Raw genomic sequence first — 12,650 nt, 5'->3', positions numbered from 1 at the left:
TAGCCACACGCCTCGCTTCACTTCGTCCCGATTACGTCCTCGGGTCTCCTCCGTACAACCAAGCTTCCGTCCCTAGTCAACAATCGTGGTGCCCGCGCTACTCACACCATACACCCGACGCTGCAACAATCTCAACCTTTACAATAATCATCTGCACATAGATCGAAATGGACCCTCAGAACCAATCCGGCTCTCACGCGCAGCAAGGCCGCGCCCAGCCTGTTTACGATACGTCTCATGGAGGTCACTACGGTAAGACAGCTCTTCGCGCAATTCAAACGCGTCAAGCCCGCGCGTGCTTGCGCAAAGCATCCCCGTCGCTGTCGCTCGAAGCACATGTTGTTGCCATTGCTGACTTCTGCTCTGCTACTAGGTGCAAGTGCTGCGGTTCGTATTTCACTTCAAACAATCGTCCAGCGGCTATCCAACCACCGGTCGCGGTGTTGTTTGGCGCTGGTTAGCTTCTGATGATTCGGTCACATCTGACAATATGAACAGCTCTCTGCCCAGGGCTTTGCTCCCGCCGAACTGTACACCGGTCCATGGGCTAATGTGCGTGCCCATCAAACTCGAGAACACCCCTCCTACTTGATTTGCTGACATGCGCCTCAATCGCAACAGGTCCACCAAGGCCTGACGGGCCAGTACAAAGACATCCTGACGACTTACTGGCAGCAGACCATTAACCACCTGGAAAGCGATAACCATGACTACAAGCTGCACCAGCTGCCTTTGGCGCGGATAAAGAAGGTCATGAAGGCCGACCCTGAAGTCAAGATGATATCGGCAGAAGCACCCATTCTCTTCGCCAAGGGCTGCGATATTTTCATCACCGAGTTGACAATGCGTGCGTGGATTCACGCCGAAGAGAATAAGCGAAGAACCCTGCAGCGGTCTGATATTGCATCTGCCTTGGCCAAGTCAGACATGTTTGACTTCCTGATTGACATAGTTCCTCGAGAGGAAGCCTCTTCTCATGCCAAACGAACCGCAGGCCAGGCTGCCCCTGCTGGCCAGGGCGTGCCGGCGCAGGCAGCTTCCCAGATATCAGGCCAACACGGCGCTATTCCACAAGCTGCCAACCATTCCTCCTCATCTCATCCTATGGCAACGACCGACTACGGACTCGCCGGACATGCTCTTGGCCCCGATCAGGACTATCGCCAGAACCCCAACATGTATCCTGGCCAAGTACAACCTGGGCCTTCTGCGCCATATGGTCAGGCGCAGCAAGGTATGTACGGCGAAATTGAGGGAATGTACGGATACGGCACCATGCAACCTCAGCAGGTTAGTTGACTGAAGGAGAACACCAGCTTTGAAAACAAAAGACTGACAAGTCCAGCAGCCGCCCATGTCGTCGGAGGAGTTTGAATAGTGGCGAACCGACTTGGACATGAAAAGGCGTACAGGAAAGCTCAATCGTTACGTCGTTTCGAGGCCCGCATGAATCAGAAAGGCGATTGGTCGGTGAGGGAATGAGCCGCTCTCGGCTTTCTCCCTTTTTTTTTCTTTTTTTCCTCGTGGCTTTATTGGTGGCGTCGCGGCGTTCGAGGCTTTCCGGCGACCATAAGGGTTGACGATGGAAACATCTAACACGTTGGTAAACGGCGTTCCTTCGTCAAGGTTTTGTACCCAGGCACGGTTGATGAAGCATGTCCTAAATATATGCCAGCCTAATGGCGCCCTGATGATAGAATTATTCAGTTGCTTCAGTCAGAAAAGAAAAAGGTCACACAGCTGGCAATCTGTAGATGGCAGGTATGCCAGTCTGCCAGTCCATCGATGATCCTGAGCGTGGTTCGTGTACACTGTAGTCTCCAAATACTTCGCGACTCATTTCATGATGCCAAATCGTGATGAGAAGTTGGCAAGAGGGGCACTCCGAGTAGGGCCCTGAGCGTTCGACGTAAGTCTGCATAAATGTCAGTTGACACTTGGATTCGAGTTGCCTCATAAGAGTCGAAGTACGTACTTCTCTAGAAGAATTGGCCCATTCATGGCGTCGACACGTCCAAATTTCTTGTTCCGGATGGAAATGTCAAAGAACTCGTCATGGTTGTCGGACTGCATCAAGTTCACGGTTTGTTGGAGCTCGTCTAGATTCTCTCGAAGCATCGCTCCATTCTCCAGACTTTCGACAAACTCTGTTAGATACTGGACATCTTTTGCGAGTGCAGCTACTGCATTGGTGTTGATATGCTTGACATCGGGAGACAGCGGCAGTGCCTGTGGGTTTGTGGGTCAGCCTGTCCACAGGGAACAGCAACGCTATGGGGCATCAATTGACGTACAAGAATCTTGTTGGCAGCATGACTGAGAGCATCAAAATAGATAAGTTCCTTGATCTCCCGTGGCAAGCCTAAAAGCGTCGAGTTCATAATATTGGAAAGGTATCGTGTCATGGTCTGCATGTAACTGCTTGGGTCGGGGGATGTAGTTGTTGCCATCCTACGCCGTGTTGTTAGTTTCGAGAGCGAATAGCAATGAACTACTGCGGCCATGTTCCCCAGGAGCAGCAACAGCAACACATACCAGTCGTACTCCGCAGTATCCACCAGGTCATCGATCTTGGAATTGACGAGCTCGAATATGCGCTTCTCGGCAGTCTTCTTATTGTTCCGGAATTCTTCTGTGGCCACCAGTGTAACGGGGCCACCAGCCGATGTCGATGACCTTGCTCTGATGAGCAGCTGCTCCAGTTCCTGGCATGCTGCCTCAAAGTGCTCCAAGTTGATCAATATTTGCACGATTTGACCCAGATATTGCGAGCTAAGTCTTTCAACGAGGGACTTGCACACTTTCTCTGTCAATAACTCGTCAAGTGACTAGAGTGTGCTCGATTAGTTGCCAACTCTCCAGAGTCACGTTAGTGAAGATCGTACCTTGCGGAGTGTCTCGTCAATAACATTGGGATGCTGGAAATGATCGTCGGAAAAGAAGTAGAACTGGTTCAAGAAGTTCCGGATATCGATGCAGCACAAGGGGTACATTTGGGAAAAGGGCAGGACGCATGGGAAGCTAGACAAGCATTAGAATGATGAGGCATAACTATCGTGAAGGATGGGCTTACCTGAGCTCTTCCAGGGTCTTTTCTTGGGAGAACCAGCTGACATTCACCACCTTCTCGTACTCCTCGCGCGTATTGATTGCCATGGGCATGTAGTCGTCTGTTGAGACGATCTAAAATCGTCAGCTACGAACTATTCCCTACAAGCGGGACATCGGCGCTTACCTCTTGGAAGTCTTCGCTGAAACGGCGCTTCAAAAGCTCTGCATACTTGTCGAAAAGTTTGAGGAGGAAGTTGTCGAGCATAGATACAGAATAGCCCCATCCCTAGATTTGCCTCAGCATTAACGGAACCCCAGCGTAACGACAGAGCGGGAAAAGTACCTCCATGGTTTGGATGAATAAAGCTATGACGCCCTTGATTTTGAGGAGGATCTCGGCATTGCTCACTTCGTTCAGGGCTTGCGAAGTCAGAGTGATGGCGGTGTGACACATCGAGTCCCATAGCTCGTCCACCTGTGGTAGTTCAGCAATTTGAGGCGCGGCAGTGTCGTTTCCCCCTACTCACGTCGATGGCGGACCGCAGATGAGGAGCCCGGCGCATTGTGGCCTTTTCAATAATGGCGAAGCCTGCGATGCCCTCGAGCAAACTGCTGAGTGAGGTTTCATCGTCTGCCACTAGTCCAACGGTACTAGGCAACAGAAGATCCTTCTGTTGCCTGCGGGTAGTAGCGTATTCTGCTCGGAATTTCTCGTTCTGTCCGAGGGCGTCGTGGATGTGGAGGCACTCGAATAGAGGCGTGAAGTCGACCTGCAGCTCCTCATTGTCCAACACGTCAAACTCTTCACTTTCATCAAAGACGAGCTCAATGGAGGAGTTGAGCTTGAATTTGGTAAGGTATCCGTCTTGCTCCACACGTTCTCTTTGTCTCGCTCTCCTCAGTTCGGTATGGTAGAACGCAACCTCGCCGAGGAACTGCGAAGTTTCGCGGATTCGAAAGAGCCAGGTATTCAGATCCGCCATCACAGCTTCCGAGATGATCTTCTGCGATGCCGGAATAGACTTCTGGATTACGTCGGCAAGCCTATGCTGAGTTGCGTACTTATTCTGAATGGTCGGTATGAGGTGCTCGTTTTGCAGGTCATCGAGGGACTTGAGTGCGGCGTAGTACTTCTTCTTGCGGATCAGATCGTGGGCATGGTTGACAGCGTGCAGAATCTTCAGAGATTCTTTGAGGGCTTCGGAGGCATCGGCGATGTTCTGGCGCACAGCGCGCGTGTCGACGAGGGCTTGCTTTTGGTTCGCGAGCTTTTCGGTGCTTGCTTGGATGGACTGATTTAGCCTAAGGATCTCGGCCGTCAAAGCGACGGTACCTTCGCGGACAGTTTGTAGCTGGTTGACGGAACCCAGAAATTCCTCATGCTTCGTCAAGCCGATCCGCTCAATATCAGACTCTCTATCCTCGGCATATCTTGCGAGGTTCTGGGTGAGTGATAGCGTTCGATTCGAATTGGAGGCGTCTTTGAGCACGGGGATAAGCTGGTCCAGGAAGTCCGAGTCTGTGGAAGTCAGAATGATCTAAGGGTTGTTGATAAATCAGCATCGCCAGCATTCTAGAAGGGAATGCAGCCAAAGGTAAAATGAGGTGCCCAACCTGCTGTACAGCAACACCATAGTCATCATAGGTCTGCGGGCGACGGGGCATCTTCGTCCATAGGCTGCTAATCGGAGCCAGCAGTACTGTCGATGGCTCCTTGTTATTATCTGGTGTGCTCAGGCTGGCTGCGTCCCTTTGGTCTCTTCGTTTCCGTCAGGCCACCTTTGTTACCTGCGATTCTGTGGAAAACAAGAGCTGTGTAATCAGAGATAAAGTGTTGATTGAGACACGTTTGTGAACAAGGGAAGGGTTGGCTAGCATAGGCTTAAGATCAAATGCTGGGGAAGTTGTGTTGATAGAGGGTCAGAAGTTTGAGGCTCTTTGGTGGACCTCCGCTAATGCAGGTGCAGGGGAGGAAGCAAGTGCGCACCCTGAGCCGCAGCGTTTTACCTACAGCCCCACCCACCAGGTACATTGCACCCGCCAGTAGGTACCTTACCTGAGAACGTGCACAACAACTGCTGCCGTCCAGTGTAGACAATGGCGCATTCTTCAGATGGGACATCCTGGAACATAAGCACCTACAACCATAGGTATATAAGGGGTGCTCTCACTTGTCTGGTCTGTGGAAGCGTCTTTCGTCATTCAATGCCCCTTCCATCTCTAACATTACATCAACCCAGCCTAGATCAATACACCCTAGAATATTGACGATAACTTGTTGAAACATAAGTCTCTAGCTACCAAAAGACAATTACATCTTGAGTACATCAGTTACACTTATGGGAGGCAGCACCAGCTAAAATCAGAAGGCAGCAAGATAGAAGGTTGAGCAGGCATCTTGACTATAAACACAGATGGCGCACTGGGTGCTTTGGTCTCTACCATCTTGGAGCTGGAAGTATGGCTATCGTGTATCGCAGAACGACGTGGTCTGTATGTGTCTGAACTGCAGTTGTCGGCCGTGAACTGGTCGTATCGTCGTAAACAGGACAGAGGAAGGGTGGTAGGGAAGGTAGGGAAAGGAAAGTGCCTTCCGACAGAGGCTGAGCTCCACGCATGTCATGGGAACTCTTCAATTGCTTCCTCGGAGTAAGTCAGGTAGGCAGGGTCAGTGAGGAGGCACCTGCCCTACCTAGGTAGGTAGGCAAGGGCAAGGTTCCTTACCTATGGTAGGTAGGTTGGAAGATGTAGGCGTGGAAGGTGCAATCCACCTATCCTGCAAATATCATCTTTACAGGGAAGGAAGGAAGGAAATGCGACTGCCGCATACAGGCCTCGTATCTCAGTACCTTCGCTAAACCAACAGCACTTACTGTGGTTTTCTCGTTGGTCACTGCGCCTTCTAATTCCACGCACACAACGTTCGCGAAAAGGAAGGAAGCGGGAAAGCCCATCGCCCTCAGCCGACCCTGCGAGCAGCCCTCGCGCGCCCTTCCTCTCCTTTACGTTATCAACCTTCCAGTCTCATTAGTCCTCTCTCCTTTCCTCTCCTTTCTTCTTTCTTGCCATTCCATCGTTTGAGATACTCACCCGTTCAGTTTCTCAATATTTCGCCAAGCAAGGACAAACACTCAAACAACCCAAATCTGTCTTGTCTTGTCCTGCCGTTTCTGGCCGCAAGGCTTACCTTACTTATCCCCAAGTCTAGGCCCACACAACTCGGTGTTCTCGATCTCCATTCCATCCGCAGTCACAGATCTACCTTACGGTGTATGCTGCGGGGTGTTTGACTGGTTCTCGAGGACAGGAAGAACGGCATCAACTTTGATATTCAAAAGCCTCGTTTCTCCGATCAGGTACGTGATGACAAGCCTTTGCCTCAGCTACCCCCTCCCTTGCCGGATGTGGTGATTGGGACGTCACTACTTCTGTCTTCTCTTGTACACCCTTCCTCTACTCCGACAGGGAAGTTTCATTCTAACTGTCCTCAATTCGCGCCGTAGAGCAGGGACACGGCACGCAACATGGCGCACAACCGCGAGTCGGTGGTCTTCAACCCGTCTTCCCCGCGGTCTTCTGTTGGAGGAGCCGAGTCCTTCAAGGGAACTCCAGACACGAGACTCACGGCTTTCTCTCCAGAAGAGGGCTCAGCGAGATCGTCTCGTCTCCTCAAGTCCCTCGGACAAGATTCCCCAGACACCACGCCGTCTAGGTTTCATTCCATCGCCTTTGGTGGGGCAATTTCCAATGCTGACAAGGACCCGTTCGTTACTACCACGTCGAATGTTGCTCTTCAGAAGCTTTCGCCGACAGCCTCAGCTTTTCAACCTTTTGTCGGCCCCGTTGCGACTCCTGATCATGTCAGGCGCAGGAACCGCAATCTGTTCTCGCCCAGCCAAAAGGAAGAGGGCGAACTGTCACAGTACCTCAGTATTTGGTCGTCTAGTCGGACTGTGAACGGAGCTGATCTTATGTCGTGTTTCACGGTGAGTGTCGATATCTCGACAGGTCATTTTGCGCCGACTGACACCCAGCCAGAAGCTCCAACGCTTAGGTCTCTTAGTTCAAGAGCCAAGGCAGATCCATCATCGGAGTGGGAGGGCTATCGTCCATTTCGGTGACATACGTGATTCTGTTCTGATCCACGACAATCTGCACCGCGTCCAGGCAGACTTCGAGGTGGAGTACATGTCTGAAGCTCATTTTTCCGAGGTACATGCTGCTCGTCCCTCCCACCCGAGAACAATCCTCCTGACTTTTACGCAGCACGCCGGACAGACCCCTATGAAGTGTGGCTCGTGGGTGTCGATCCTGGCCATTGCCACACCTTTGGGAGTCCTTGACATATCCCGCCTTGAAGCAGTTTTCAAGCGTCATCTACAAGCAAAGGGCCATCTCTTGGCCTATCACACGCAACAAGTACACGACGAGGACACTTACAAGGCTTTCGCAGAGTTCAGCGATGCGTCAGAAGCCTTGTCTGCGGTCGTCTCGCTCGACAACAGAATCATCGAGGTATGCCGTCGAGTTTCTGGCCTCTAGAAAGCCCTTCCTCTCGGCACCTGCACCAGACGCTAATTTGACTGCAAGGGAGCACACATCAGTCTGTCTTCCATTGACACTGGCGATGAATTTCAGACAACACACGAGGAGCCTGGTGGCTCCGTCGAAGCTCCTGGCCCCCTCCTTCCTAGCCAGGACCTGACAAACGCCTTCCAGGCTTTGGCTATGTCTAAGAACCCGACGCAGACAGGCATGTCGCCACATGGGACAAGTATGATGGGACCAGGCTCCACGTGCCCTCCTTTCGGAATCCAGGTTCCCCCATTTGCGATGTGGCCGATTCTGTGCCAGCCGCAGTTCCAACCGGGAATGGGATATCTCCTCGATGGTGGTTCTCGATTGTCATTGCCGCCAGCTACGTCGAGTCCTGCTGGATACCAGTTTGTTAGTCCGCTCTTCTCGCCTCAAGCACGAGGTCTGTCTACGGCTGGATCGATGTCATGCAGCCCAAAACCCGAGCCTCGAAGACAGAACGCCTCCCGTGTTAACAGGTCCCCGTACTACAACGTTACAAGCCATCACAACCATGTCGACGTCAATCGCATCCGCGAAGGAACGGACGTCCGCACAACTGTACGTAGACCAAATGGATCCGACTTTCAAAGCTGACTGTGTCCAGATCATGCTTCGTAATATTCCCAACAAGGTTGATCAAGCCATGCTCAAGCGGATCGTAGACGAGTCCAGCTGGGGAAAGTACGATTTCATGTATCTGAGGATCGACTTTGCGAATGACTGCAAGTACGTTCCCCCTCTTATTCCTTCTCGCTTTGTAAAGACTAACCGCAAGATTAACACAGCGTCGGATATGCGTTCATCAACTTCGTAGACGTGAGTGTTTTTCTGACCTTGTGGGAAGGCCGAGTGCTAACAAATCATCCAGCCGCTGGACATCATCGATGTCGGTGAATACCCCACAGCCCAGCGGTGCAGTGCTGATATAGCCACAGTTTGTCAACACAAGGGGCAACCAGAGATGGAACTGCTTCAAAAGCGACAAGGTCGCCGAGATCTCCTACGCCAGTGAGTCATTCAGACTCTGGGTTGCAATGTCGAAGCCAGTCGCTAATCAGACACGTGAAGCCATCCAAGGCAAGGATTGCTTGGTTCAAAAATTCAGAAACAGCTCTGTCATGCTTGAAGCAGCGCACTATCGTCCCAAGGTACGGCTCTGCATTCTGCTGAGATGGAAAGTTCTGCTCATTATCACGCAGCTGTTTTACACATCCAACGGTCCCATCCCGGAGCTTGCTGGAGAGGAAGAACCCTTTCCCCAGCCAGACAATCAGTCCAAGATGAAGCGAAGTTGCGAGAATGCAGAGCACGTCGGTAAGACAGACGAGGATTTTGAATTGCAATAGATACTCACACGAGACTCAGGTCTTTTCACGCCCAACGCTGGCCAGCATTTCCGTGACGAGCAACGCCGTAGACGCTCGCAGTACGACCGAGGAACAAGGCTGGCCGCCCTCGAGGAACACGACTTCGAGACCAATATGCAGTCATACATGTATCACCAACAGTGAGCGAAAAAGGATCTTTGGACGACGCTTGGTCGTCATACTGTCTGGGAGATTAGCATGAAACTGGGTTGTCCGAACGCATGGGCCCACAGCTTTGTTTGCTATATTACAGGAGCTTTCTGGAGGCGTCAACCATGTGTAATCATTAATAACTAGCTAGAGCCCGCAGACATATCATGGCTGTCTACTCTGATACTCTCATCCCTAGACCGACCGAGGACCCGATACTTATTTCTTTGCAGTCCCACTGAATGCACTGTTTTTCGGCTTCCACAACCAGAGCCAAGTGCTGTTTAAGGCGGGTACTCCGGCAGGGCAGGAAGTGGCTTGCGCGTTGTCAACGAACCAACTCCACGACTGGATGGCAGGAACCTTAGATCCGGCACTGCGATTGGGGGCGTCTCCAGAGACGAGATTGCTGGTGGACAATGTTCTGTAACCTGGGTGGGAGAGTCTTGGGCTGTCAAGGGTTCATCTGTTAAAAATCCTCCCTCCTCTGTGGAAAGAGTACTGTGACTGGAAGAAGAGCACTGGTAACCAATGTCTGGCTCATTTCCGAGATACTGTACGTCTCGGACATGATCTGTCCCCGAGATTTGATCTGGGCCGGGCACAGCCTCATCATCGATGTAGGAACCGTGTGCGCTGTCCGATGTTGGCGTGAGTAGCTGACGGTGCTCATTCGGCGCTTCTATTAGAGATGGGCCAGTATCGAAGTGACCGCCGTCGCTGCATTCAACAAGCCGCCCAAACTTGTCATACCGAGGGGTGAAAGAGCTATCGACATTGCGATCAGTTGGTAGGCCTGGTAGGGGGTGGTTCAGGCTTGGGGATCGATAGGCATCAAAAGAGCCAGTCAAGATGGGTTGCGCCATAGCTCTCGAGAAAATGACTAATACAAGGCAAGAAAGTAGGAGAATGGCCTGTACAATTGCCATTCGCTTCTGGAACACCACCTCGTCGGCAAGAATGTTGAGTCGTGAGCTCAGCGCCACGGTTTCTCTCTGTGATTGCTCCCGTTGACTTTCCAGTGCAATGACCGTCGACTGCCAAATTTGGTCGTATTGCTGGCGTACTGTCCGCAGCTCTGAGAGAACAGTATGGTTTAGACTGTCCAAGAAAGAATCAATTCTGGACAACTGTTTTCTTTCGGTCAAATATTGGGTCGCCTGCAGCGAACGTGATTGATCTTCGATGTACTTGAGTGATAAAGTCACATTGGCTTCCAGTAATTGCAGCCGCTTACTGACAGCCTTGAAAAAACTCTCCTGCACAGTAGGAGAAGCAGGGGCTGCTGTTGAGTTGTTCTTGGATCGAGACTGAGCATTGGTCTGCGATGTTGCTTTGGTCGGGGAAGAGCTGGCATTCATATCCTCAGTCCCTGCTCCTGCTGGGCGGGGGGCCGGCGGCGTGTTGATTTGGTGAGAAGTTGCAGAGGCCGAAGCCGCTGTCAATTCGGGGCTAATCTCTGGTTGATTGCCGCTGATGATTGTGGCGACAGGTAGTTTGTTTTCTCTCATGTGCCCATTGGGGATTCCGGATGCCGACTTCTTCTGAGCGTTGGGCCCTTTGTCGGCAATATTGGCTTCTGACAATGGTGACGTCGCGATCATTCCCGCGACGGGACCCCTTGTAAATTTCGGACAAGTAAAATTATCCCAAACAGAGGATCTGAACAGTTTGAGTGGCTGGAAAGGATCCATTGAGTAGTCAAGAGCTGTTATGGTCTCGCCCGAACGGCCTGTTGAAGAGTGAGATGTGCTATCCCACGCTGCCGAGTCGGCGGCCGCATCAGAGCTACCTACAGAGCCGGAAATGCTCTCTGGCGGTTCATCAGCTACGTCCTCTTCGTCGGCGGGTGTCTCGGTGTCCTTCCAGGACTCCAACATTCGAGTGCCATGGACTCGTAGTAAAGACACCGGGCAATAGTACTCGTTCCCATAGTGGCTCAAGAACTCAACGCGGACATACTTTGCCCAGATCAGAGGGTTGGGTACAAGGAAAGGCTGTATGTCTCGAGAGTTCTTTGCCTCGAATGTGCCAAGGTCCTTCCACTTGTCGACCTTAACAGGATATCTGTCGCTGACACTGACTCGAAACTGCCGGATCATGCTCGAGAAGAATTCAAAGTTGGCGAGCACCACAGTGTCAACCAAAATGTCATCGCTCAGCTCCACGATAACGAACTTATTTTCCGCCGAACACTCTAAAAGCATATAGGAATCCTTGTTTTCGACTAAGATGGCTTTCGCATTCTTCGCACCCTTGTTTGTCTTCAGAACTGTGGCACCAGCATCAAATGACGAGTACGAGAATCGTTCTTTGCAAGTCTTCCCAGCATCCTTGCTTCGATCGTATTGGGTTCTGCCATCGTCGTAGAGCACCGGTTCTTGGAGGTCTGACGCTCGCGGCTCAGTTGGTAATGCTTGCGGCGCCGATGCAATGTTGCTGATTTTCTCCGAGACAACGTCGAAATTTAGATCAATCTCGCCATCGTCACCCAGACAGTCCAGCCCCGAGGTCTTCGCTGCTCCATCATGATCTTCACCTCGATCATATGTCCGGCGACTTTTCAACTCGGATGGATCCTGCCCGGCCTTGCGAAGCATCATCTCTTTCCAGTCTTCGAATGACATGAAGGGCCTTGGGCTTGGTTCCTCGTCGCTACTTATGTCCGTGGGCGGGGGCATCGAAGTTCCGCCCAACGAAGAATTGGCGGCGGCATCTGTCGTAGTTGTCGCATGTTCGGCGCTGAGCTCGGCTGTTGGATTACCCGCGGCGGCATCATAACCAGGTCCTATTCCGTCTGTTGCGGCTTTCTCTCCAGGCCAGCTAGTTTTCAGACACTGCTGTGGGAGGGTGTGTGTGATGTAGTTAATCGTTTTAAATTCGCAAACGCCCACACATGCGTCCGCGGGGTGAGTACTGGATACGGTCGACGGTTGAGCTGACGATTGAACGCAAAGATGTAGGATAAATGCGGCGACGACGGGTAATTGCCTATGCAGCAAGTCCGGGCCGTAGAGCCGCATCTTGTCGCCGAGGCTTTGGCGACAATAGAGCAGGCAATGGCGGTTTAATTGGGTCGTTCATGATACGACAGGCAGCGCGATTATTGCTATAACCATTTGACCGGTTTGTAAACCGTCACTTGGTAATGCTGCGTCTGTGAGTGTGTACCCGGGTGTCAAAGCGTGTGGCAGGCTAATGCTAGACCCCCTACTCACGTAAGGGGCGAAAAAACAGGGTTTCTATATATATAAAAAGGGGTTTTCTACTTATATAACTAAAAATAGTATTTTTATTATTAGCTATTAAATTAATAACTTTTTTTAATATAATATCTTAGCTTTATTTATATAATATAAAAATAAGCATAATATTATTATGGTACTCTTAAGTAAAGCTATTTAGCTATATATATAATATCTATATAGTTATGCTATTTAAGTATTAATAAATTTTAAAAATAACTAAATTATTAGTAATATATTTCTATTCTTTTTACTATTT

The 12,650-nt window shown here is 51.1% G+C and overlaps 4 protein-coding genes across 4 annotated transcripts; 2 read left to right on the top strand and 2 right to left on the bottom strand.

Annotated features, from left to right (window-relative positions):
* Window positions 1–237: 237 nt before the first annotated feature.
* Window positions 238–1,299, top strand: COL26b_011626 (uncharacterized protein; the record flags this gene model as incomplete). Its single annotated transcript, XM_053184290.1, has 3 exons — window positions 238–252; window positions 499–552; window positions 622–1,299. The coding sequence occupies 3 exons, from the start codon at window positions 238–240 to the stop codon at window positions 1,297–1,299; spliced, it is 747 nt and encodes a 248-aa protein (XP_053031760.1).
* Window positions 1,300–1,836: 537 nt separating this feature from the next.
* Window positions 1,837–4,716, bottom strand: COL26b_011625 (uncharacterized protein; the record flags this gene model as incomplete). Its single annotated transcript, XM_053184289.1, has 10 exons — window positions 1,837–1,915; window positions 1,976–2,229; window positions 2,295–2,451; window positions 2,536–2,828; window positions 2,886–3,021; window positions 3,074–3,183; window positions 3,236–3,337; window positions 3,395–3,526; window positions 3,579–4,589; window positions 4,666–4,716. 10 exons carry the CDS (start codon window positions 4,714–4,716, stop codon window positions 1,837–1,839), a joined length of 2,325 nt encoding a protein of 774 aa, XP_053031759.1.
* Window positions 4,717–6,575: 1,859 nt separating this feature from the next.
* Window positions 6,576–9,140, top strand: COL26b_011624 (uncharacterized protein; the record flags this gene model as incomplete). The annotated part of the gene is made up of 7 exons (XM_053184288.1): window positions 6,576–7,037; window positions 7,318–7,566; window positions 7,690–8,187; window positions 8,234–8,355; window positions 8,415–8,445; window positions 8,565–8,943; window positions 8,995–9,140. 7 exons carry the CDS (start codon window positions 6,576–6,578, stop codon window positions 9,138–9,140), a joined length of 1,887 nt encoding a protein of 628 aa, XP_053031758.1.
* Window positions 9,141–10,857: 1,717 nt separating this feature from the next.
* COL26b_011623 (uncharacterized protein) lies at window positions 10,858–11,773 on the bottom strand (the record flags this gene model as incomplete). The annotated part of the gene is made up of 2 exons (XM_053184287.1): window positions 10,858–10,878; window positions 10,943–11,773. The coding sequence occupies 2 exons, from the start codon at window positions 11,771–11,773 to the stop codon at window positions 10,858–10,860; spliced, it is 852 nt and encodes a 283-aa protein (XP_053031757.1).
* Between the last annotated feature and the right edge of the window lie 877 nt (window positions 11,774–12,650).

The sequence above is a fragment of the Colletotrichum chrysophilum genome (assembly GCF_026319265.1).
Source record: "Colletotrichum chrysophilum strain AFK26 chromosome Unknown scaffold_146, whole genome shotgun sequence".
Classification (NCBI taxonomy): domain Eukaryota; kingdom Fungi; phylum Ascomycota; class Sordariomycetes; order Glomerellales; family Glomerellaceae; genus Colletotrichum; species Colletotrichum chrysophilum.
This window is presented reverse-complemented; position numbering and strand designations above follow the sequence as displayed.